The sequence below is a fragment of the Dysidea avara genome, chromosome 5, assembly GCF_963678975.1.
Source record: "Dysidea avara chromosome 5, odDysAvar1.4, whole genome shotgun sequence".
In the NCBI taxonomy this organism is placed as follows: domain Eukaryota; kingdom Metazoa; phylum Porifera; class Demospongiae; order Dictyoceratida; family Dysideidae; genus Dysidea; species Dysidea avara.
In genome coordinates, this window is record NC_089276.1 from 12,809,190 (window position 1) to 12,833,483 (window position 24,294).

The 24,294-nt window shown below is 39.6% G+C and overlaps 1 protein-coding gene and 1 long non-coding RNA gene across 12 annotated transcripts; one reads left to right on the forward strand and one right to left on the reverse strand.

Annotated features, from left to right (window-relative positions):
• Positions 1-12,975: 12,975 nt before the first annotated feature.
• On the forward strand, positions 12,976-17,411 carry LOC136256579 (uncharacterized). Of its 11 annotated transcripts, none has more exons than XR_010701548.1 (13): positions 13,052-13,171; positions 13,628-13,710; positions 14,710-14,882; positions 14,929-15,018; positions 15,070-15,176; positions 15,304-15,493; positions 15,547-15,602; positions 15,650-15,746; positions 15,863-15,983; positions 16,029-16,095; positions 16,143-16,262; positions 16,883-17,174; positions 17,228-17,411. It is a non-coding gene; the product is annotated as an uncharacterized lncRNA (long non-coding RNA). The 11 variants fall into 11 exon arrangements; XR_010701547.1 differs by adding an exon at positions 13,309-13,385 and having other exon boundaries at positions 13,153-13,171; positions 13,628-14,882; XR_010701551.1 differs by having other exon boundaries at positions 13,157-13,171; positions 13,628-13,674.
• A 5,692-nt stretch (positions 17,412-23,103) lies between these two features.
• On the reverse strand, positions 23,104-23,725 carry LOC136255007 (retroviral-like aspartic protease 1). Its single transcript, XM_066047728.1, has 2 exons — positions 23,401-23,725; positions 23,104-23,345 (listed from the first exon to the last, which is right to left on the reverse strand). Exons 1-2 carry the CDS (start codon positions 23,723-23,725, stop codon positions 23,104-23,106), a joined length of 567 nt encoding a protein of 188 aa, XP_065903800.1.
• Positions 23,726-24,294: the final 569 nt, after the last annotated feature.

Genomic DNA, 24,294 nt, shown 5'->3' on the forward strand with positions numbered 1-24,294 from the left:
GTGCGCTTCATGAAGAGTGAACACGTGTAAGTTGAATCGATCCGCTATCGTCGAGATTGTCCATTCGGATAGCTTCGAACCTCCGTTTCGTTACTAACTCTAGACTATCTATCACATATACAAATTATATACATATATTTATTACATGCCCATTATTCCCCACAGGATATTTTTTTGCAGTTGATCTCTCTACTGGGTGACTTGAAATGCAGCTGAACTATATACAGGATGGTTTCTTTGTAGCTGAACTCTCTACAAGGTGACTTCGTCCAGCTGATCTCTCTACGGGGTGATTTGTTTCTAGCTGAACTCTCTACAGGTGATTTGTTTGTAGCTAAACTCTCTACATGGTGGTTTCTTTGTAGCTGAACTCCCTACATGATGGTTTCTTTGTAGCTGAACTCTCTACAAGGTAACTTCTTCTCTACAGGGTGATTTGTTGTAGTTCAATTCTCTACAAGGTGGTTTGTTTGAGGCTGAACTCTCTACATGGCGGTTTCTTTGTAGCTGAACTCTCTACAGAGTGATTTGTTTGCAGCTGAACTCTCTACATAATGGTTTCTTTGTAACTGAACACTCTACAAGGTGACTTCTTCTAACTGATCTTTCTACAGGGTGATTTGTTTGCAACTGAACTCTCTGCATGATGGTTTCTTTGTAGCTGAACTCTCTACAAGGTGACTTCTTCTAGCTGCTCCCTCTACAGGGGGATTTACTTGTAGCTGAACTCTCTACAACTGATTTATTTGCAGTTGAACTCTTTATGTGCTGACTATCTACAAGGTAACTTCTTCTAGCTGATCTCTCTACAGGGTGATTTGTTTGTAACTGAACTCTCTGCATGATGGTTTCTTTGTAGCTGAACTCTCTACAAGGTGACTTCTTCTAGCTGATCCCTCTACAGGGTGATTTGTTTCTAGCTGAACTCTCTACAGGTGATTTTTTGCAGCTAAACACTCTACATGGTGGTTTCTTTGTAGCTGAACTCTGTACATGATGGTTTCTTTGTAGCTGAACTCTGTACATGATGGTTTCTTTGTAGCTGAACTCTTTACAAGGTGACTTCTTCTAGCTGAACTCTCTATGGTGTAATTTCTTTGTAGCTGAACTCTCTATATGATGGTTTCTTTGTAACTGAACTCTCTACAAGGTAACTTCTTCTAGCTGATCTTTCTACTGGGTGATTTGTTTGCAGCTGAACTCTCTACATGGTGGTTTCTTTGTTGCTGAACTCTCTACAAGGTGAATTCTTCTACATGATCTCTCTACAGGGTAATTTGTTTGTAACTGAACTCTGTACAAGTGCGTTTTTGTGGGTGATCTCACTGCAGGTTGATTTGTTTGCAGCTGAACTCACTAAAGGATGATTTTGCTTGTAGCTGAACTCCTTGCATTGTGTCTAGTTTCTAGCTGATCTCTCTACAGGGTGATTTGTTTGTAGCTGATCTCTCTACAAGTTGATTTGTGTGTAGCTGATCTCTCTGCAGGTTGATTAATTTGTAGCCGATCTCTCTACAAGGTAATTTGTTTGTAACTGAACTGTCTATAAGGTGATTTATTTGTAGCTGATCTCTCTGCAGGTTGATTTGTTTTAGCTGAACTCTCTACAGGGTGATTTACTTGTAGCTGAACTCCTTACATTGTGTCTAGTTTCTAGCTGATCTCTCTACAGGGTGATTTGTGTGTAGCTGATCTTTCTACAGGTTGATTTGTTTGTAGCCGATCTCTCTACAGTTGATTAATTTGTAGCCGATCTCTCTACAAGGTAATTTGTTTGTAGCTGAACTCTCTATAAGGTGATTCGTTTGCAGCTGAACTCTGTACATGGTGGTTTCTTTGTTGCTGAACTCTCTACAGGGTGTTTTGCTTGTAGCTGAACTCTCTACAGGGTGATTTGTTTCTAGCTTATCTCTCTACAGGGTGATTTTTTGGTAGCTGACCTCTCCTCAGGGTGATTTGTTTCTAGCTGATCTCTCTACAGGGTGATTTTTTGTAGCTGATTGCTCTACAGGTTGATTTGTTTGTAGATGAACTCTCTACAGGGTAATTTGCTTGTAGCTGAACTCCTTACTTTGTGTCTAGTTTGTAGCTGATCTCTCTACAGGGTGATTTGTTTGTAGCTGATCTCTATACAAGTTGATTTGTGTGTAGCTGATCTCTCTGCAGGGTGATTTGTTTGTAGTCGATCTCTCTACAAGGTAATTTGTTTGTAGCTGAGCTATCTATATGGTGATTTGTATGTAGCTGATCTCTCTGCAGATTGATTTGTTTTAGCTGAACTCTCTACAGGGTGATTTGTTTCTAGCTTATCTCTCTACAGGTTGATTTGTGTGTAACTGATCTCTCTACAAGCTGATTTGTTTGTAGCTGATCACTCTGCAGGTTGATTTGTTTCTAGATGATCTCTCTACAGGTTGATTTGTTTGTAGCTGAACTCTCTGCAAAGTGTTTTGTTTGTAGTTGATCTCTCTACAAGGTGATTTTTTGTAACTGACCTCTCTTCAGGGTGATTTGTTTCTAGCTGATATCTCTACAGGGTGATTTTTTGTAGCTGACCTCTCTTCAGGGTAATTTGTTTCTAGCTGATCGCTCTACAGGTTGGTTTGTTTGTAGCTGAACTCTCTACAGGGTGATTTGCTTGTAGCTGAACTCCTTACATTGTGTCTAGTTTGTAGCTGATCTCTCTGCAGGTTGATTTGTTTGTAGCCGATCTCTCTACAAGGTAATTTGTTTGTAGCTGAACTGTCTAAAAGGTGATTTGTTTGTAGTTGATCTCTCTGCAGGTTGATTTGTTTTAGCTGAACTCTCTACAGGGTGAATTGTTTGTAGCTGAACTCCTTACATTGTGTGTAGTTTGTAGCTGATCTCTCTACAGGGTGATTTGTTTGTAGCTGATCTCTCTACAAGTTGATTTGTTTCTAGCTGATCTCTCTGCAGGTTGATTTGTTTGTAGCAGATCTCTCTACAGGGTAATTTGTTTGTAGCTGAACTCTCTATAAGGTGATTTGTTTGTAGCTGATCTCTCTGCAGGTTGATTTGTTTTAGCTGAACTCTCTACAGGGTGATTGCTTGTAGCTGAACTCCTTACATTGTGTCTAGTTTCCTGCTGATGTCTCTACAGGGTGATTTTTTGTAGCTGAACTCTCTACAGGGTGATTTGTTTCTAGCTTATCTCTCTACAGGTAGATTTGTGTTGATTTGTTCATTGCTGATCACTCTAAAGGGTAATTTGTTTGTAGCTGAACTCTCTCCACAGTGACTTGTGTGTAGCTGAATCCTGTGTAGCTGAATTCTCTAGAGAGTGACTTAATTGTAGCTGAATTCTCTACAGGGTGCATGACTTGTTTATAGCTGAACTTTCTTCAGTGTGACTTGTAATGTTCTGAATCTCTATAGTGATATATTTGCTTAACTCTCCACATGGTGACTGTCTTCTTGCTGAACTGTCTATAAGATTAACTGTTTGCAGCTGAAGTCCCTACAGAATAACTTGTGATGTAATAAAATTCTATAATGAAGTAAATAAATTAGCCGAATGCTCTATTAGGGTGACTGTTCTATTAGAGTATCTCGATCTCGCATTTGCTACACGGAGTTGGCTTTCGAATCATAACTCAGTGGTTTGTAATCCGATTCTTCTGTACTACTGCAAGTACTTTCTATGAAGATTATTCCAGCTATACACCGATTTTCATGTTGCTGTCAGACCTTCAGTGCTGGTCACTGTAAAGTGCTAATAATAATAAAATATACTTTAGGTTTAAGGAAGAAAATCCATCCCTCCTGGAGGAAGACTGAGTGTGGCCCCGACTAGACATTGGGTGACCTGCAGTTCGAATCCTGGGGCTGGAGGGATTTTTTTCCTTACTTTGGCCCCTTTTCTGTTACACCTTATTCAGTCAGCCGGTAAGTTAAGTCACTAGATCTAAGTCCTTGTAGGGTAGGTAATCCTAAGGCTGCAGCACATGTTGCTGTCAGACCTTCAGTGCTGGTCACTGTAAAGTGCTAATAATAATAATAATAATAATAATAATTTTCAGCTCATTGCTCTAAGCGGTTTGCCTAGTAGGCGTGAAAACTAATACTTTATTATTCCTAAAAATCGATCGCGTAATTGTGACACAGGTTGGGTTTTGTGTCATATCTCCGTGGTCTTTATCTCGATTCCTTTCAAACCACTAAAAGGCACTCCTACGATGGTTACTCCATCTACATAGCAATTTTCAACTCATTCCATGAAGCGGTTTACCCTGTAGGCGTGACAACAAATCGATCTTGTTTTACGCGAATAATCGGTCATAACTCCTGAACCATTCATCGGATTTGTTCCAAAGTTGATGCTAGGATTCGCCGTTGGACTCCCTTTCTGTGTGCCAAATTTCAAGGCGATCGGAGTACGCGTTTGCTTGTTATAGCAATTTTTGCAAGTGTGCGAAAAGACGAAGAACAAGAAAAAAAAAACGAAGAAAAAAAACGAAACTTTGGCCACTCGTATCTCGGAAATGGCTTGAGTGATTTCCATCAAATTTGGGATGTAGACTCCCCTAGCTGGAGGGCAACTCTGCAGCAAATCTGGTTCCAATCGGATGAGGTATTACCGAGATACAAATGTGTGAAAATGACGTTTTCTTTCTTCCTGTCAATATACTCACGGTGTGGCGCGCCGGCTTCTTGGGCCGAACGACACACTATCGTGTGTCTTGATACGAACATGATAGAGCAGTGACCTCATCCATGCGCAGCCATATAGCTAGTGGGGTGGATGCACTGTGGCTAATTAGATTGTCTACACTGATTAGTAAAAATATTCATGTACTTGAATGCATTCCTGTCAACTTCTTAGTCAGCCTTAGCCTACACTAATAGAGCAAAGCCCAACACACACAAACACACACGCACACAAAAGACAATACCTTCAGCTACCACTTGCCAACCTGACTGCATCTGTGTGCTAGCTACTCATGTAGGCTGGTGCTAAGAGTCATTGTAAGCATAATCCTTCGAGGGGAGGACTAGTATTATACGTAGCTCACAGAAAGGTGTACCATACAGTATCTCATGTGAATGTGTGGGCATGGCAGCCCAATTAAGTATCACCTGTACCTTCACCCACTACATATGTTATATCAGAGCTATGGATGGTCTGCCTCCCCAGTTGTCACTAGGTTGCCACTTAACACCTGGGTAACTGTACTGGGCATCAAACCTGGCTGAAACCTTTCAATTACCTAACTCAGACCACTTATCTTAACTGCCTCATTTTAACTGCCTCATTTGCTCTCTCTCTCTCTCTCTCTCTCTCTCTCTCTCTCTCTCTCTCTCTCTCTCTCTCTCTCTCTCTCTCTCTCTCTCTCTCTCTCTCTCTCTCTCTCTCTCTCTCTCTCTCTCTCTCTCGCACACACACACACACACAAACACACACACAAACACACACACACAAACACACACACACAAACACACACACACACACATACTAGCTACTACACAACATTAAATTTTTCCATGTATCAAAGCACTGATTGTGCCTACCAAAGGTTATGGATTTGATAGTGATAGACTGTTAGCAGCTACAGAATTTTTTTGTGATTTATAATGTCTGTGCTTGCATGCATGCATGACAGTAGCAAAGTATAAGTCCTTTCAAATTATTGGCACACAGACTAACAGCTGTTCCTTCAAGCCATTAAAATGAATATAACCATTAACACTAATGAAATAATGTGCTGTGGTGAATTCCCAGTATGCAAATTCATAGAATTTTTTGCACTACACATCACTGCCTGCTTCAAAGAGCTTTTGCTCAATATACTTCACACATCACTGTGGAGATTATTGTGAACACTTGGCACTTTTAAGTTAGTTTTAATATAGAAAAAGCTAGCTACCACCATTAGCAGGACACATGTGCATAGATGGATTGCATTCCATCTTAAGAGCCTCTGTGATTGAAACTTACTTTGTTACATGCTTAATGCATGTTCCTGACATGTAGTTATGTATTATAGTGCACACAATAGTTGCTAACAGGTGACTAGAAATTCATTTACAACAGAACAAAGTAATGTTATAGTTTAATATGTATTCAGCCAAAAGCATTTAAAAGTAGGGCTACCAAAAAAGTCACCATTTAAGAAAGGTCCCTATTTAATAACTGGGTAAACCGGAGCAATGTGAGTAACCTTTCTTGCTCAAGGAAGCAACAACAGCAACTGAGCATCAACCCTGGCTGAAACCTTACAATTACCAAACTTTGATTGTGCCTACTAAAATTCATGCATTTGATAGTGACAGACCGTTAGCAGCTATAGAAGTTTTTTTGTGATTCAAAATGTCTATAGACCATGCTTACATGAATGAATAGCAAAGGATATAAGTCCCTTCCAAGCATTGGCGACACAAACACACTAACAGCTGTTACTTCAAGCCACTAAATGGATATAACCACTAATGAAATAACGTTAACACGCTGTGGTGGATGCCCAGTATGGAAATTCATAGAGTAGATTACTAAGCTACACTTCACTGCCTGCTTTGAAGAGCAATGTGTTTCACATATTGCTGTGAAAAAATTGTGAACACTTGACACTTTAAACACATAAAGCTGCAGCTACCACCATGCAGGATCAGGTAACATAGTTAAGCAGGACACATGTACATAGATGGATTGCATTCCATCTTACGAGCCTCTGAGATTAAACTCTTACCTTGCTGACATGATAGAATTTTGTTCACACATTGCTGCTAAGAGGTGACCAGAAACTCATTTACAACAGAACAAAGAAATGGGCAGGTAGCTATAGTTTATGTATTTAACCAAAAGGTCTACCAAAACATTTGAATATAGTTATGTGTAATTCTTCAACTCTATGAATATGACCAATTAGCTGCCACCACCCTTCTCACTCATGCAGTTTCTTAGCAAATAGCTAATTTTAGGAGAACTTTATTCCTCATGCAAGTCCTTGCACATTACTAGCTACTAGTTACATGTGAATGATGATCACATCTAGTTGGTCTCATAATGTTATTAAGGCATACAGGTCTCCAAATCTGTATAGTAAATCTGTGAACTAAAAAAATTTAATGTGATACTAGCTATAGACCACCATACGAGAGTGCTGTAATCCAAACATTTTTGTTTTCTTACAACATCATAATTCTTGCATGGATAGAAGCCATTTAACTGTAAACCAACATTGCAATTAATAAACCATCTAAGTGTCATTAATGTTTTTTTCCTGCAATAAAGTTCTACCAATAACCTCTTGTACCAAGAGTCCATACTATAAGACCTCTTTATTATGAACTATTGATAGTACACATATACAATCAAAAATCAGTAATTTATTGTTATACATTACATACACTTGTCAGAAAGTGCCCAGTGGCAGTGACACAAAGACCAACACCTGGTACAACCATCCGCTATAGGATTGAGGGAAAGACTATACCACAGTTGGCTGTGGTGCCTCAACAGAGACTAGGGGAGGTCACAACATTACAGTATACTGTGTTAACGTCATCCATGACTGACCAAAGAGTTGAGATTAGCCATATTGTATATTGTCAATGTAGACTTGCGTGCATCATGTATCAGGTAATGTAGACAGTATGATGCAGCTAATGCACACAGAAACTAGCTATATGTAAAATGATGTGATATCATCATAGCTAAGTTGATAGCTTGCTTCAGTTATAAAATTAATGTAAAGCAACATTACAATAATATGTCACCCGAGCGATAACCGGGAATGCTAGGATGGCATCAACTTAGTCACTGCACTGTAGCTATGTTACACATAATCACCCACATAACTGTAAAGGCATATATTCCCATTCCTTATATATACACTAGGGGAAATTTTTATGGTGTACATGTATAATATTCATAGCCACTTACATTTCCTTTATTATTATATTCATGAAATGCACTATTTCTTTTTTATCTCCTGGCAACCAAGTGCAGGTTATTTTATCATAGTAATCAGTACCTTTCCACAAATCCAGGTATATCATTGTAGTATACATTAAAGTACATAGCATGAAGATGGTGAACCGCTGAAACAGTAAGTAAAGCCATCGCTAGATATTTACTAAAATAAACACTTTGTCACAACGCCATACTCCCCAGCTGTCTGTCACTATTCATGACAAATTCTAACATCCATATTGTACAAAGACACAAAGTGTAACACACAATTAAGGCCATAAATTCATGTAATATTTACCTTGGCATACAGTACATAACTATCTAGCTCCGTGTGTTGACTGTTTACATTGTCATGTTGAAAGCCCTAAAGGGTTGAGTATCATCACTGTATGCCATAGCTTCTTTTTTCTGTAGCACAGTAAGTCACTGAGAAGTATGGTGTAGTTGATTTAGATACAATTCTGGCATCACGTAAAGTTAATTTTAAAAGTAAAATAGAGCTTCCTTAGTATAACAATTCATATACCACTAAAAAGTTATTGCAGCAGCAGCATGATATAGGTTACAGTGTTACACATTGTTGTAGAGACACTCTGTTATATGATGTTGAAAGCCTATGTTGTGTTGAGAACCAAGTTTTGGCTCAGTATTACAAAACCTGCAGTATCCATTTGATCAGTACTTTTCGTGCAATGTATGGCCTATAGTGCATACTAAGAAATAAATACCTGGGCCTGAATAGACACGTGCCAGGTTCGTGTAAATATTGACTCCTAAATAACTTGTAAAAAATTATATCCTGGCTTCTATCTTGATAAGTAGGGTGTTCCAACTTGTACAGGTGATTTTTTTGTTGTGCTATTGTAGGCCATGATCTGATATGCATACGTGGATCAAGGCAGGATGTGGATATCGATCCTGTATGTACAGAAGTGGTCCTCTGCACCTACATAGGGCATCCAAGTAGATTAACTTAATTATTGTGCTCATATTAGTGTTACACTGATAATTGGATCGGTTATTGGAAAAACCATATATCGGTAGTATTTTTATATTGGTATCAGATCAGCTCCATGCAGAAAATGCAGCAGATACAGATATCTGCATTTGCTTGAAAATACATGTGTAATGTGTACCAAGCGACATTTATAAATGCATGGAGTTCCATTTTTTGCTTTACAATATTGTTATTACTGCTAGAATGTACTTTTGGCTATTGTTTTAGCACTATTGCCAGCAAAGTTGGAGATTTACAACCAAATTTCTAGTGACATATGGGCATCCGTGCTATATCAGATCGGCTATGTTTATCGGGTTGAAACTATTACCAAGTGTTGGTTATGGGAATATCGGCAAGATGTCATATCAGCGCAACACTAGCTTATACGTAGACTATGGCTGAGTAATGTTATCATTTCAGCAATATATCGTGATATGTGAAAGTATTGATATTGTGATATTTTGTTATTGACTATCATGATACCATGCTGCTATCATGGAAAAAAACCATTTGTTATGTAGTACCGTATAGAAATTTAGAATGACTGACTTTATGCATGCTAGCTGCTCTATGTTAGCTGCTAACCATTGCTATACAGTGCCTGAAATTACAGTTACAAAATGTCCCGACAAAGCGTCAGAACAAATCCAAGAATGTTCTGACATATTTGGCTTTGATCTGACATTTTTGACATCGTTGTACATATTTGCTTTTATTTATGCAAAGCAGGCACTGTTTAGGGTATGCCTACATACAAAAAACCTTGCTAACAACTATTCGCTTATTAGAAACTGTACTTAACCGGAAGACAATGAAAAATCTTTTGTTACATTTCAGATGGTTCAGACATTTTGTCTGACCAAGGTTACATTTGGTCAGACGAATGCTAAAAATGGTCAAAAATTGTCTGATGTCTTACTGTAATTTCAGTCTCTGCTATATCCCTGTCGCATTACTGTACAAGGGTGAGGAGTGTATAAGCAATGTAGTGCAAGTTGTGAAAACCCTTTGTTTTTTTGCTTATTCCACTGCTCGTATTAAAGTAGTGGACTGCAGGCTCTCTGAAGGCCCTTAACCAGTGAGACTCATTAAATCTTCTGATACTAGAGGCACCTTTATTGACCTCTTACAAATGTTACTGCTCTTCCTTATAAATCATGAAGGTTGCACATGCACTAAGTAGCGTGCAATGTCTTTACCTTAAGACAAAGCCGAACTTGCGAGCCAAACAGCTCTCATGCCCTTAATTAATAAAATTTTAAATTCACAAGCATAAATGGTTGCCATACCCTTAATTAGTGATGTTAACACCTACCTGCATGTACCTGGCTGCAACCTCACTGGAGGGGCAATTGGAAACAGTGGAAATGTGAAACTGAAATGGTCGAATCATCTTACGTATAAATGTATCCTGGAGTAAAATCCTTGTTTAGTGGCCACCTTTTAAAGACCACCAAAGACCACCTCTGTACAAAGACCATATTGTAATTGGATCTTAAAGATGGCTAACGCATGCCGACCACTTCATGGTCATTTTTATAAGATCACCTCTTTACAACATGATGAACACCTCTTCACATAGCAATAATAGTTCCAAACATCTCACGTGTGTCATGATTGCTTTATCTAAACAACTAAAAAAGACTAGTCTCTTAAGGTCATCATCTCCTATTGTATAAGACCTCATTTTTCATTGATACAGTGGTACATTTCTTTTATTGCATGGAATATATTAATTTTATTGTATGGTACCATATCTATGCTGTTACAAACTAAGCAACAACTTGAGTGCTGGGTGGCATTGTTAATTATAAGTCATGAAATACATGTTTGAAGCTGACCAAATAATATTATCATGTAAAAAAGATGTGATCTTTATCAATGGTGACCACAAAGTGGTCCTTAGCCATCTTAGAATCTAATTACAATGTGGTCTTTGTACAGAAGTAGTCTTTATAAGAAGGTGGTCTTTAAATGGTGGCCACTACAAGGACGTAGCCAGAGGGGGTTCGGATGAACCCCCTATCCGAACCTCCCTTTTCAGTGGCAGATTATTTTTTTATTACCAATACATATCAAACGTTCAGCCTTGGAGCACTCCAGGTATAGATGCACGCTGTCACGGGCCTGCATAACTGAAAATCAAATCACACAATTCAACATCAATGATGAATGTAGGTATGTCACGTGATTAAACGCACACGTGATACCTGGGGGAAATGGCAGAGAACTAAACGCAAAATTAGACAAGACTGTTACACGGCAGCAGCTGCAATAAACTTCAGTGGTCGTGTTATACACGTGTCAGGTCAGCATAAATGTTGAATACTTCATAATATATTTACACTATGCGTGTGCTTGTATTCGTGGCCATGAGGGCACGTGATGTCTCGAACATATCGGAATATAAGACGTTGTCTATGACAGGAGACCAAGAATGTTTACCCTCCCAAGATCACTTTCGCAACATGGGTCAGATGTGTGGAGAAGTGCGGTGAGCTACTGAGAAAGATTGAAGTTATGATGCTGTCCAGAAGTGAGATTAGCTAGTTCTATTAATATTATAGTAGGTTTATAGTGTCTATAAGCAGCTGTGTGTAGGTTTCAGCTAGTTAGTGCACACAGAGGTCACTTAATGTTACTGCCTAAAGGCAAATTTTGTGTGCATGCATCATTTTTGTCCAAAAACCGGATGTGGGAGGGGGACCAAACTAACTTCCCTCTGTACTTCACTTCGAACTTCCTCTAGAGAATCCTGGTTATGCCCCTGCACTAAACAAGGCTTTTATTCTAAGATACATTTATAAGATGATTTGACCATTTCAGTTTTCCATTTCCACTGTTTCTAATTGCCCTCACTGGAACCTAACTTTCTGTGCTACCTAAGTAGTATTCTAATAAATTAGTGCATGTGCAACCGTTGTGATGTATAAGGAAGGGCAGTATCAGTTGTTATAGCTTGATAATGGTATCTCTAGTATTATAAGAGTTACAAAAAAGCATTATTGTTTGCGAGCTATTTTCAACAAACTTGGAAAGTCTAGTCCATGAGTCCAGTCCACAAAGTACATTTGGCGCCTGGCTCCATGGTCTGACATAGATGGTCATTTCTTGTCCTATAATAGATACCCTTACACAGAGCTGTTCATCATTTTTGCTATGGTGAATGTGCAATTTGAAGCCATTTTTAGGTAGACTGAACTGTATACACTTTTGAACAAAATAAAAGGCTAATAGTATAGGTGTGCTGTGATCCGGGGCGTGGCACTATTAAAAATCACATGTACATTATAAGACACTATTTTACCATTTTTGAGGTAAAAAAAGAACAAAACAAAACAGAAAAACAACAACAACAAAAACATGCAATCTGCTAGGAAATTTTTATAAGCCAATATGAAGGAATCTTAGAATATTGTTGGTATAACAGGTAAAAGTACACAACATGGTTGTGCGATGGTGTCCGCTTTATAATGATTTTGTAATAGAATGCTGCATATCTTTTCCCTTAACCTTTTCTGAAAAATGTAATGAAATCCAAAGCCCTAGTAAAGTTTTTACTGGACTATGTGTTACATCACAACATGTATATATGATATGTGCTGTTCTATGCATTGTACCCTATTTTAAAGCACTTTGCGTGAAAAGATCAAAGCTAGGAAAAAAAGTGCAGTTTTTTCCTACAGCACTGCATCAAAGTGGTTTGAGATTGCGAAATAAATCCTCTAAACAAGATGACCAGCAAGTGCTTTAAAAGTATCACCACACTTGTGCGATATGGACAAAATAACAGTCAGGCTTGATCTCAAGCCTATTACAGCATTCAGCTTTGCCTCATGCTGTATTGGTCTCTAGTCGACACCTCTGGTGTTGTTAGTAATAGTTGTAACATGGGCATGAAGGCTTTGCCTGATATGTATGCCCGACAGCCGGAGGCCACAGGCCGAGGGCATACATATCAGGCAAAGCCCGAATTGCCCCGTGTTACAACTAATATGTAACAATTTCAGGCTAATAGCCTGCAGCAGAATATGAGTGCAGCTACTGGATACTTTATATGTACCTGTCTGAAAAATTCGATTATGGGTCAGCAGTTGATACGTTCTGGCTATGTTTAGTTATGGTGAACGGAGAAATCCTAGAGTTATTTCGAAGAATTTGGTTACACGAGTTTAATGTTTTAATCAGTGCAATTGAAGTGTTTATGGAATAGTTGCACGGTTTACTAAGCACCTAGATGGGTAAGCTTGCTTGTAGAGTGGTTACTTCGTGTAGAGTGGTAGTTTTGTAATGGGGGTGAGTCCGTATACAAAAACGTGCAGCAACGCTTGATGAACACCAGCTCTCACCTTAGCCCAACTTTTTTTTCAACTTGCAGGATAGCGAGGACAACGAAACGCTTCATTCAGTCTGAGTGGTTTTCATGGCCAAATCCAACTCTTGCATACTAATCACGTGAGTACTAACTAATCCCCACAATCGATTTGGGCACCCGTGACTATATAGCAGCTGCCCAGTTGTAGCCTGGTGTAGCCGGCTACATTTCGGTCGTTTGCCCTACGAACAGGACACACATACGAAATGTAGCCCAGGCGGCTCCTTTGATCTGAGGTGTGAAAGTGATACATTAATCCATATTGCATTCACAGTAGTGTTTAACTATTATGTATTGTACTAATTGGATTGATACTTTACAGTGACCAGCACTGAAGGTCTGACAGCTAGCAAGAGGTCTTGACTACAGGTGTGCGATATGATTACTGGGGAAAGTTAAACCTGTGTATGTATATTCAAATCTATTATCACTTACAAATGTACATGTCATCTCTGTGCATTAATATAATGTTTGCATTATTAAGAAAATGTTTCTGTGGATTAGTGTGTTGCCATGACTGGTGGTTATTATTTATTAGTGGATTATGACATTGACTACACCTGTTGTTATAGTCTATAGGTATTCATACATTGATGACAAGGAGAATTCTTAATTGTACTGTATATACAAGAGGGTCCATGCATTCTTCTATATGAGTCACACCATACATGACCATACATAATTTTGCTTCTTCAATATCAAGTTTGTATCCTTGTCATCAGTTTGCAACCATATTACCTTATACCAGTGTATCCAGTTATATATTCTGTGCTGCATGGATACCCTTTATTGCTGCTGATCGATACTACTTTTATTCAATATTTCTTTCCCAGAAGTGATACATGTGATCTGCACTTCAGTTGTTAATAAATAATCACATGAAGTGATCCATTGTAATCAATAATGAGCAAGTATATCCAAGGATTCATTAACCTTTTTTTACTAACCTTTATAAGGTGCGAAATTGTATAAAGCAAGAATTTGCACTGTTTATTTACACTGTTTGTGCTACCAAAATTAGGCAAGTGCATGTGTAGACTATTTCAAGGGAGGTCAAAGTAATATCACAGGTCATAATTCTGTGATCACAAGGCTAGTAACTATACTTATGCATTTGTGACAGCAACTTTGTGTGGACAATAATATAGTAGAGTGTTCAAAGAGTATTTATTATTCTCTAAGCCAAACTGGCCTATCTTTGACATACATTGGTTGACCAGTAGAATAATGTCACTGGACCAGTTGCTTCACTGTATTCGTCACAGAACTGCACTATAGTGCTGAGAACAATAGAGCAAAGCTGTAGGATGTGTAGATTATTGTGTTCTCATTGTACAAATCTGTGGTAAAACAACCATGTAAATTTACCATCTCTGAAAAGCTCACTTAATCATCTCATTACAGCTAGTGATCATGAACCCAAGTCCTTGATAATAGGCACTCACAGGCTGACTTAAATTGTGTTAGGCAATCAACCCTTGTGGCTTGTAGCTCCACCACCCCATTACGGATCAAGTGAAACAGGTTTCTAAGTTAAATTAAAAGAGATGAAGGAGGTGCTAACAAAAGGATACAAGGTATGACTACATTTTAGGATTTCTTGAGAGTTTTTTCTTGGACCAGGTGCAGGTGCTTAGTTACAGTATCCATGTGTTATTGAATAGAGTTAAGGACCAATTGACTGCTGGAAATTTAGATGTCACCATTAGCGAGGTAACAATATCCAGTAAAATAGTTGTTGCTAGGGTAACAATGGTGGTATAGGTGTTGGTTTGGTGTGGTGTGACGGCAGAAGAGAGAAGAGAAGGAGAAATTACATCATCAAAACTTCCTGAAGCATGTGCCAGCTAGAGTATTAAGAATTACAAAATGTTAGCCGTGTTACTCTGTAATGTTAACCATGTGTGTGTGTTCGTGATTGATTGATCGGTAGACAAGTTTGAAGTTTCTTATATCAAGAATTCACAAATATTAAAAACTCTTGTTTATATTCATTAGATCTTATGGACTTCGCTGAAAAGAGGAAAAGTTGATAGCAAAGACAATGAGTATCTTAAAATGATTGAGCTGTTAACAAATCTTCAAACACAACTGCAAGTGTATTGTTGATGTGCTGAGAAACTATGCTAGAGCTGGGGATTCTTCTGCCAGTGGTTCAAACCAAAAGCTATTAACATCAGCGTTCAAGGTTTGCACCATTGTGTTTCTGTAAGTAGTGTAGTATGTGTTATGCTGACGTAGGTGCAGTACTTGTAAGGGACTGCATCAGTCAGCAGATTAGTGAAGCACAGCTTAAGGTGTGTGCATGAGTGTGAAAGAAGTGTTTTATGTCGCATCTTCTTAGCTATTGTTCATGTCCATTGAAGAAGACGTATACGACTATCAACACCAAACAACAGCCTTTCCACTACTAATTAGGGTATATGTCTCCATAGTACATGGTAATGTGCGATGTAACCTGTGATGTGTTAGGCTTTCTTGGAACAGTCTGGTTTAATTGATAACTGTGCCACTCTATTCATTACATATGAATTTGAGTGGTTAATTTTTTTTTCAGGAAGGTTGGTCATCATCACTGTTACCTAAGTGACATGCTGTGTGCTACCTATGCTGTGCTACAGTTTCTCCCAGACTATAAACTGAAGAAGCTTTAGTCTTACTTTGATTTGTTCATATAGGTACGTAAAATACTTTATGTTTACATACTTATATTTTGTGACTAGCTTTGAGGTGCAGGGTGGCAGAGAGCCGGTATTGGAAACATCTGTAATATTTGCTAAACTCCCAAAGGTAAAAAATTGTGGTCTGTTTACTAAGCTCATATTTGCTTTCACCAGACAACCCTCTGCAAAATGGCAACATACTTTTTCATCCCAGTGGCCAGTCGTCTTGTTAATGATGACTCACCAATGTGTAGGTCTATGGTGGCTGAAGCAATGAAATATTTAATCACTAATGTGAGGAAGTATGTAGTACTATGAAACTTTAATGAGACTACATGTTGTGATAGTAGCAATGTTAAGATGTGTGTCACCTCATTAAAATTGGTCCCTTCATTGTTGGACATTTCACTACATGTTGTCGTACTAACTTGGTGGTTGTTATTGCCCTATATTGATCGATCCCCACAATATAACCAATTTTGGACTTAATGTCTATATAATCACTGCCTAGTTATAGCTGGGGCTACCTATGTACACCTGTATGTGAAATATAGTCTGGGTAGTTCTTGTTCTGAGATGTGAAAGTGTTACATGATAGACTACCGAAGCCCACAAATCAATATAGCATGTATGCAGCATGCCTTCCACCATGCTACTGTTATTCTGCAGCAGTTCTTTCTGACCACCCTGCCACAGGAATGATCCTAGTCAGTGTATCAACATTGTTATTTGCTATTGATATATTGACAGGCATGTAGAAGATTGTTAACAGGACTAATTATTGTATGACTTGGAGCACACATTATTGTGTATTTAGTTTAGGTTTAGTATGATCCTATATTCCAAGTAGAAAGCTAGAGGTTCAATTAATCTGTATTGTTTATAAGTTTGTAATGGCGTGTTGTGTCTTTCAGATTGGGCTCATGACCTACCCTGGAAGTCATATGTGTCTGATTGTGGCTGCTGGATTCTCCAGGTTATTCACTCTGCATCCTTGCCAACGTGGATTATGGGTTGACTTTCTGTGAGGCCGATCACATTGTTACTGGTACATACAGTATGAAACAGTCTTCTGAGCGGCAGGTTTATGGATAATATCAAGAGTCCATAATAAGTATTATTATGGACTCTTGATAATATGGAGATGATGATGACATTGTACGCGTTCTGCAAAGGCTGTGATGTCATTCATTAAGTTTGGTCATGGTGAGTTCTTTTTTTCCAATTGTAGAGCAATTTTCTATTTCTCTTACTTGTAGCATATTCAGATACATGAAGAGTTCGCTATGTAGCCTGGACGTTGTGATGTGAAAAAAACTATTACGATTGATGACTATTATGATTGACGAATGGTTAATCAAAGTATTTATGTGTGTTAAGTGCTGTTCATGCTTTTATATTTATTCTTACTTTTATGATGTCATTGATGTCACGCAAATCTGATGTATAACTTGAAGCTATGATAGGTACTTGCATAAGCTCGAATTATATAATTAAGTGTTGTGACAGTACGTCATATGCAATCCACCTGTGTACAGCAGCATGTTTTTGTGCCACAATTATCTCTCCAATGTACATTGCTAATGTTACCACCACTGATCTCAAAAATAATATTATTACCATGCACTTATAGAGAACATTAATTTCCACCTACATGGGCTCATTGGCAAACGTGGTCTGCTCAGTTACCATGGTAACCATTTGCTTTCTTTACAGCTTCCACTTAAAATTTATATCTACATTTTATTGATGAAAACAATTGGCAATTGTAAAGCTTACATATACACTACTTGACAAGCCAGTTACCTCATTGGCAATCATATATAGTCTGGTCAGTTTCTATGGTAACTGCATTGCCTTCTCTTCATAAACATAGCTAGCAAAGTGTACATCATGTCCTCTTAAATAAGATGGATGACCTTGATCAGATCATGCATGCATGACATACATAAAGGAGCCTTTTGTGATTCTGTTTGCCTTTAAGGTTGACAGCCCCACCCTCCTCCCTGCTTTAATTTCTACCCAGCTTGAGCGCTGAGAGCTTCGGGGGTCAAGATAAGAAGATGGCCCTTTTGATCTAAAAATAGGTAATTAACCTTTTGGCCACTTTCTTATGTCTCCTCCCGTTTAGCCCAATGCTACCATCAAGCTGAATTGGATAAGAAGAGAATGCAAGTATGTACTTTTGTAAGTACTCTCTCTACTTTCTCTCCATTCATGTTCCCTGCTTTAATTTGGCAAGCTAGGGAGTGTATAAACAGTGGAATAGACTACTGGAATGGTGGAATGATTTTTGTTAAAGTTCTTTGCATCCAACTCCTTACTACTAATCTCTGGCAGAATAATTGCCATGCTCATTATTGCATCAGCATTTTAGAGCATTATAATTGCCTAGCTACCTCATTGGCAAGCATAATATCATCATGATCAGTTTCCATTGTAACCACATTGCTTTATCCCAAAAGTTATCTAAGTGTACATCATTACGGTGTAGACCTCCATTAATAAGATACTAATATTATACAATTAAAGGATGACGTCCAGATCATGGATACACACCTTACTTAAAAGGAGCATGTTGTGATGCTCTTTGCCTTTGATGTGGTTGGCAAAACTTCTTAACTTGCTTTCAAGTTGTGTTTGTGGGAAAGCCAATGACTGTTGAGCATGCCTTTAACCAATCTATTGAGCAGGTGGTTTCCTTAATGTAGCTAATGAATTGTTGGGTGATATCACTAGTACTGCTGCCTTGTTGCCAGGCATGTCATAATGTATGCACTGAACCACCATTACAGCCTTCGTTGGGATTGTTTCCACTATATCTGCTAATGTGTTGAAGATAGTGCCTAGCTTGATAAGTCTTTGGAAACGAGATAAGAATAATTTTATGGCATTTTTGACGTAAAAGTATTTTACCCTTGGACTACTTCTTATGTTTCCTCCCTTTTGGCCCAATGCTATTATATTAAATTATATTGTTGAGCTGAACTGGATAATAAGAGAATGTACAGTATACGATGAACCAGTAGCTATAGAGAGTCTGTTTTCATACTCTGGGTCCTGCTGCAATGCAACCATTGTTATAAAAGGCTTGCAACACTGATGAGCGGTCAGGACATCACACAGTCCTTATAGAAAAAATTAGTCATGAGTGATGTATATAAGAAGATCAAGATCAAGATCAAGCCATCACCGATGCAATGGGCCACTGACTTGGCCTGTTCCCATAGTTTGGAACTGGAGTTATTTAATTGTAATTCATGATCGTGTGTATGTATATATTATGTAGCTTCTATTCTGTTACAATTCTTTGAGTGTCCATTAAAAGAATACGTATACCGTGTATGGTTTAACAGGTATGCATTTGCCATAATCAATTTGTACATGCTGTTTTAACCTAAGATCAAACTGTATTTCTGTTGTGTGTAAAAGGAATGATATATACATAGAATCGTTGACACTTTTTAAAAGGACATGCATAATTATAGCTAGGTTGCAAGCATACCATAGTTATGGTATGCATCAGGACCTCATTAACAAGGCCACCTCAAATGGTAGGTTACATGTGTACTAGCTAGGTGCCAAACAAAACTATAGAGGGTGTGTGCTATTCCACTTCAAATGCATGACATCACACATGATTGGCTCATGCACATTAATAAGCAGTCACTTAGAGGTGCTAATCCTGCGGATCATGATTTACGTATATTATACGTAGCTACAAGAACCAATATTGATGTCCTGACTTATGCCTGAATCAGTATTTTGGAAGTGGTTGAAATATCATAGTATCTTAACAGCACTGCATGAGCTGGTCCTCTTTCAGGCATTAGACTCCTGGCGGCTCTAGATCAAGTGGCTAGCTGGCCATATAGCCTCCCCTAAACAGTCAACACTTCCAACATAGCTACTCTGCGCACAAACCAGTGTAGGCTACTGTCATGCTGTGTGTGTGTACATGTAACAATTCAGGAATAAGCAACTCAACTAACTTTAACAGCACACCAACAAAACCAATTACAACTACAATATCACATGACACAATAGTTACATCATCAATAACAGTTCATTAATTACGGTCAGTCATTACACTCTTCCCCCCTTAAGTCTCTGCTCCATACCGTTGAACTGGCTTCACAACTCTTCCACTACTTGTAGTGATCACTGGAAAAGGTCCTCCAGATTGAGCATGATGAATCAACACTGACGGAGGTCGAGGAGGAACTGGATCAGAAACATGAGGATCATCAGGAGCCTCTGGAGGTCCAGGTGACAGAGAAGACTGGTCAGGGAGCTCATCATACTGAAACAAGGGGGGAGACCAGCCATTTGCCAAGCATCCATCCTCTGTTTCAGAAATGTCAGTACATAGGGGTCGCACACGATTCACATGAACTGCTTGTGTAACTCGACCCTTTGATAATAGAACAGTAGAATTCCCCTTCATCTTTCTAACAGTTCAAGGTCCTGTCCAGCGGAAGTCGAGCTTGCCAGCACGTGGATTAATGTTGTGAAGTCTGCAGAAAGCCAACAGAAATTTTACAAAGCAAGCCAGTCATTTCGTCGGCTACTCCCAGGAGACTTAGTTTTATTGAATATTCTCTACCAATTCCTTCAATTGTGCTAGTTTGCTTTGTAAGTTGTCAAAATAACCAGCAGGTGTTACATGTGAGTGGTTCTGTAAGGTAGGTAACAACAAGGGAGTTGGGTTGGAGCCAAAGAGTATCTCATGAGGAGAGTACCCTGTCGAAGAATGCTTGGTAGTTCTGTATATATACAGTAGTAACTGCAAATGTTCCTCCCACAGACTCTGTTCCTCCACATAGGTACGGAGAAGGCTCAACAATGAACGGTTCATGCGTTCCATGAGACCATCTCCCATCGGATGATAGGGGGTAGTTCGGGACTTTACAACACCAAAAGCATTGCACAATTCATGCAGTATGTGACTTTCAAAGTTACGACCTTGATCTGAATGAAGCTTCTGGGGAGGGCCAACCACAGTGAAAACATGATCTTTTAATATGTGAACAATGGTTTCTGATTTCTGGTCTGACATAGGATAAGCAAACACCCACTTTGAAAAGTAGTCTTGGATGACCAGGAGATACTGGTTGCCCTTTGTGGAAAGGGGAACCTTTAATACATCAACAGCCACAAGCTCCCAAGGCTGTGTGGCAAGGACTGGTTGGAGTGGAACTGGTTGGGTTAAAGGGGCTTTTGCCTTTTGACATATCACACAGAATTTGCAGTATCGTGCCACACTCTTGCTGATGCCCACCCAGTAGGCAATGTCTGACAGCCGAGACAGTGTACGGTCAATCCCTTGATGTCCAGAATTATCATGACATAATACGAGAAACTGCTTTTGAAGAGCTTGTGGGACAATTATTAGGTACTTGGCTTCATTTAGGGAAGGACATAGTATTTTACGACAAAGGATTGATTGGTGGAGGACAAGTTGGGACCATATTTGTTTGTAACGGTAAAGGGGGAATTGGTTCCACATTTGACCACTTGGAGGGGTGGTGTTTTTACTGATTTGTTCATATACTCTAGATAGTACCTTGTCCTTGAGCTGGGCTTTTTAATGGTGTTCACATCCATTGGTGGGGTGAGTCCAACAAGGTTGACTGGTCTTCGAGAAAGACCATCGGCATTATCATTGAGATAACCTGGGCGGTGTACCAGGGTAAAGTCAAATCCTCTGAGCTCTAGCGACCAGCGTTCAAGGCGTTGAGAGTGAGCCTTGCTGGATTTGGAGGACTCCAGCCATTCTAATGGTTTGTGGTCAGTCTGTATAATAAAATGAGCACCAATAAGATAATGTTTAAACTTACGCACAGCCCAAACAATTGCTAGGCACTCCTCTATTGTAGCATAGTTCTTTTCAGGGGAAGATAGAGATCGGCTGGCAAACTCTATCACTGTTCCACGTTCCGTGGAGAGGACTGCCCCAAGGCCAGTGTCAGAGGCATCTGTTGTCAAGATGAACTTGTCATGTTTAGTTGGGTAGGACATTACTGGTGGAGATGCCAACATCAGTTTCAACTTTTCAAAGGCCTGTTGGTGTGTGGAGTTCCAGGAAAATTGCACCTTGGTCCCAGTTAGATCATTCAGGGGAGCAGCTATATCTGCAAAGTTGGGAACAAATCGTCGATAGAAATTTGCCAGGCCCAGAAATGAGCGTACCTCCTTGGATGATTTTGGAATGGGCCACTCCATGATGGATTGTGTCTTCTCTGGTGTGGGACTGACACCATCGCCTGAATAGTTAAAACCCAGATGAGTAATGTTACTCTTACCAAAGAAGCATTTGGATCCTCGTAGCGTGAATCCAGCATCTTGAAGCCTGCTCAGGACTCGCTTTAAGTCACTGGCATGTGTCTTCATGTCTGTCGAGTATATGATACAGTCATCCACATAGTTATCGACACAGTCTTTACATTCCTTGAGTACTTCATCCAGACCTCGCTGGCATGTCTGAGTTGCACCTGTAAGACCATAGGGCATGACAGTAAACTCCCATAGGCCATATCCCGGACCAGGGCAGAAGGCTGTTTTCTCTACTGAAGTACTTTCCATGGGGAATTGCCAATAGGCACTCCTAAGATCAATTTTTGAAAATATTGTCTTATTTGCAAGTTTTTGCTGTGGGCCATCTGCTCTGGGGACCGGGTACGAGTCTTTCTTGGTAACCTTATTAAGCTGCACAAAGTCTACACAAATACGGACCTCACCATTAGCTTTTGGTACATATACAGCAGGGGCACACCAGGGGCTGTTACTTGGGCGGATAATGCCTTCTTCTGCCATTTCCTGTAGCTGGGTATGTACACGGTCTGCAAAGTGAAAAGGAATTCGTCGTGGTGGTAATCTTACAGGCAGTGAGTTACCTGTATCAATGAAGTGCTGTGTAACATTGGTCTGTCCAAGGGATTGGTTGAAAATTTGGCTATGTTGCCTCAGAATTGGTTCCAGGGACTGGTGAAAGTCAGTTGGAAAGTCCAGTTCATTTCCTGAGGAATCAGTTTTGTAGGGTATGGCTTGTGGAAATTCAGTGTCAAGTGTCAGTGTGCAAATGCTTGAGGATCGAAGTGTCAGGTTCCCTTGCAAGGCAGGAAACTGCTTGCTACTAAAGGTGCCATGGCTTGAAATCAATTGTGATGGTATTGTTCATTAGAAAGTCACACCCAAGAATAGCTGGAGCAGACAGGTTGTCAACAACTATGAAAAGCTGGTCAACCTCAAGACCACCCAGGCAGACCTTCAAGGTGGCTGTGCCCACTAGTGAAATATTTCTACCATCTGCATTGATTAGCTTCATGGGTGTGGCCAGTTTCATTTCTTGTGGTGTAACAAAATCCTTGTGTATTACTGAACAGGAAGCACCAGATCAGATAAAATCGCAGCTCAGTAGTTCTAACTGCACCCTCAAGTCCTGGTGCGGCTCTGTCTAACAACTTCTCGATATCTCGTGCAAGCTCATCCACACTTTCAAGTCCCTCTCGATATCGTCGCTGGGAGAGCTCATCTCTTGCTCTCATTCTCTCTTCATCGCTGTCTGGGGCCAGCTGAGCTAACACTGCGGACTTCAGGTGATCGTACGAGTCAGTCTCGGCTTCTGTCAAGGAGTCAAAGACGGCCCAGGCACGGCCCTTTAGGAGAGTAGGCACTCGGAGGAGTTTCTTCGCTGCATTCCAGTCATTCGCGGCAGCGCACACTTCAAAGCGCTTGAACCAAGACTTGCATGGCATCGTCACCTTTTAGGGGTTCGGGAAGAGCAATCCCAGTTCCTGTCGCCATGTCCCGGGTTTCGGCACCAATGTAACAATTCAGGAATAAGCAACTCAACTAACTTTAACAGCACACCAACAAAACCAATTACAACTACAATATCACATGACACAATAGTTACATCATCCGTAACAGTTCATTAATTACGGTCAGTCATTACATACACAATAATAGCAGTAATGACAAATGACATTCAATCAGTTTGCATGGAAGGCCGGATATTAGCTATCCACCGCTCAGTTAAACAGACAAGGCTGTTTAACTGAAGGTAGCTAAGCTGGCTTGACTCAGTCCTCCCAGCTCAGCAGATTTACTAGTAGCTTTCCCTCACTGAGTCACAAGGCTTTAGCTGTGATCGTAAAATATCCTTGAGAAGTGTCTGGAGACGAGTATATCTTACTACGCCGTGACTCGCATATCACTTCTTGCCCACAAAACTGAATGGCGTCCGGATTTCGTAAATAATATATTACGTAATGGGGTGCCACGCCTCGAAATTAAACCAGTCTATAAATGCATGCATGGTCGC

Coding starts and splice junctions, on each gene's coding strand:
- LOC136255007 (XM_066047728.1), bottom strand. CDS start 23,725: ATGCCATGCAAGTCTTGGTTCAAGCGCTTTGAAGTGTGCGCTGCCGCG. Junction 23,346..23,400: donor AGCCGCACCAGGACTTGAGG/GTGCAGTTAGAA, acceptor CTTCCTGTTCAG/TAATACACAAGGATTTTGTT.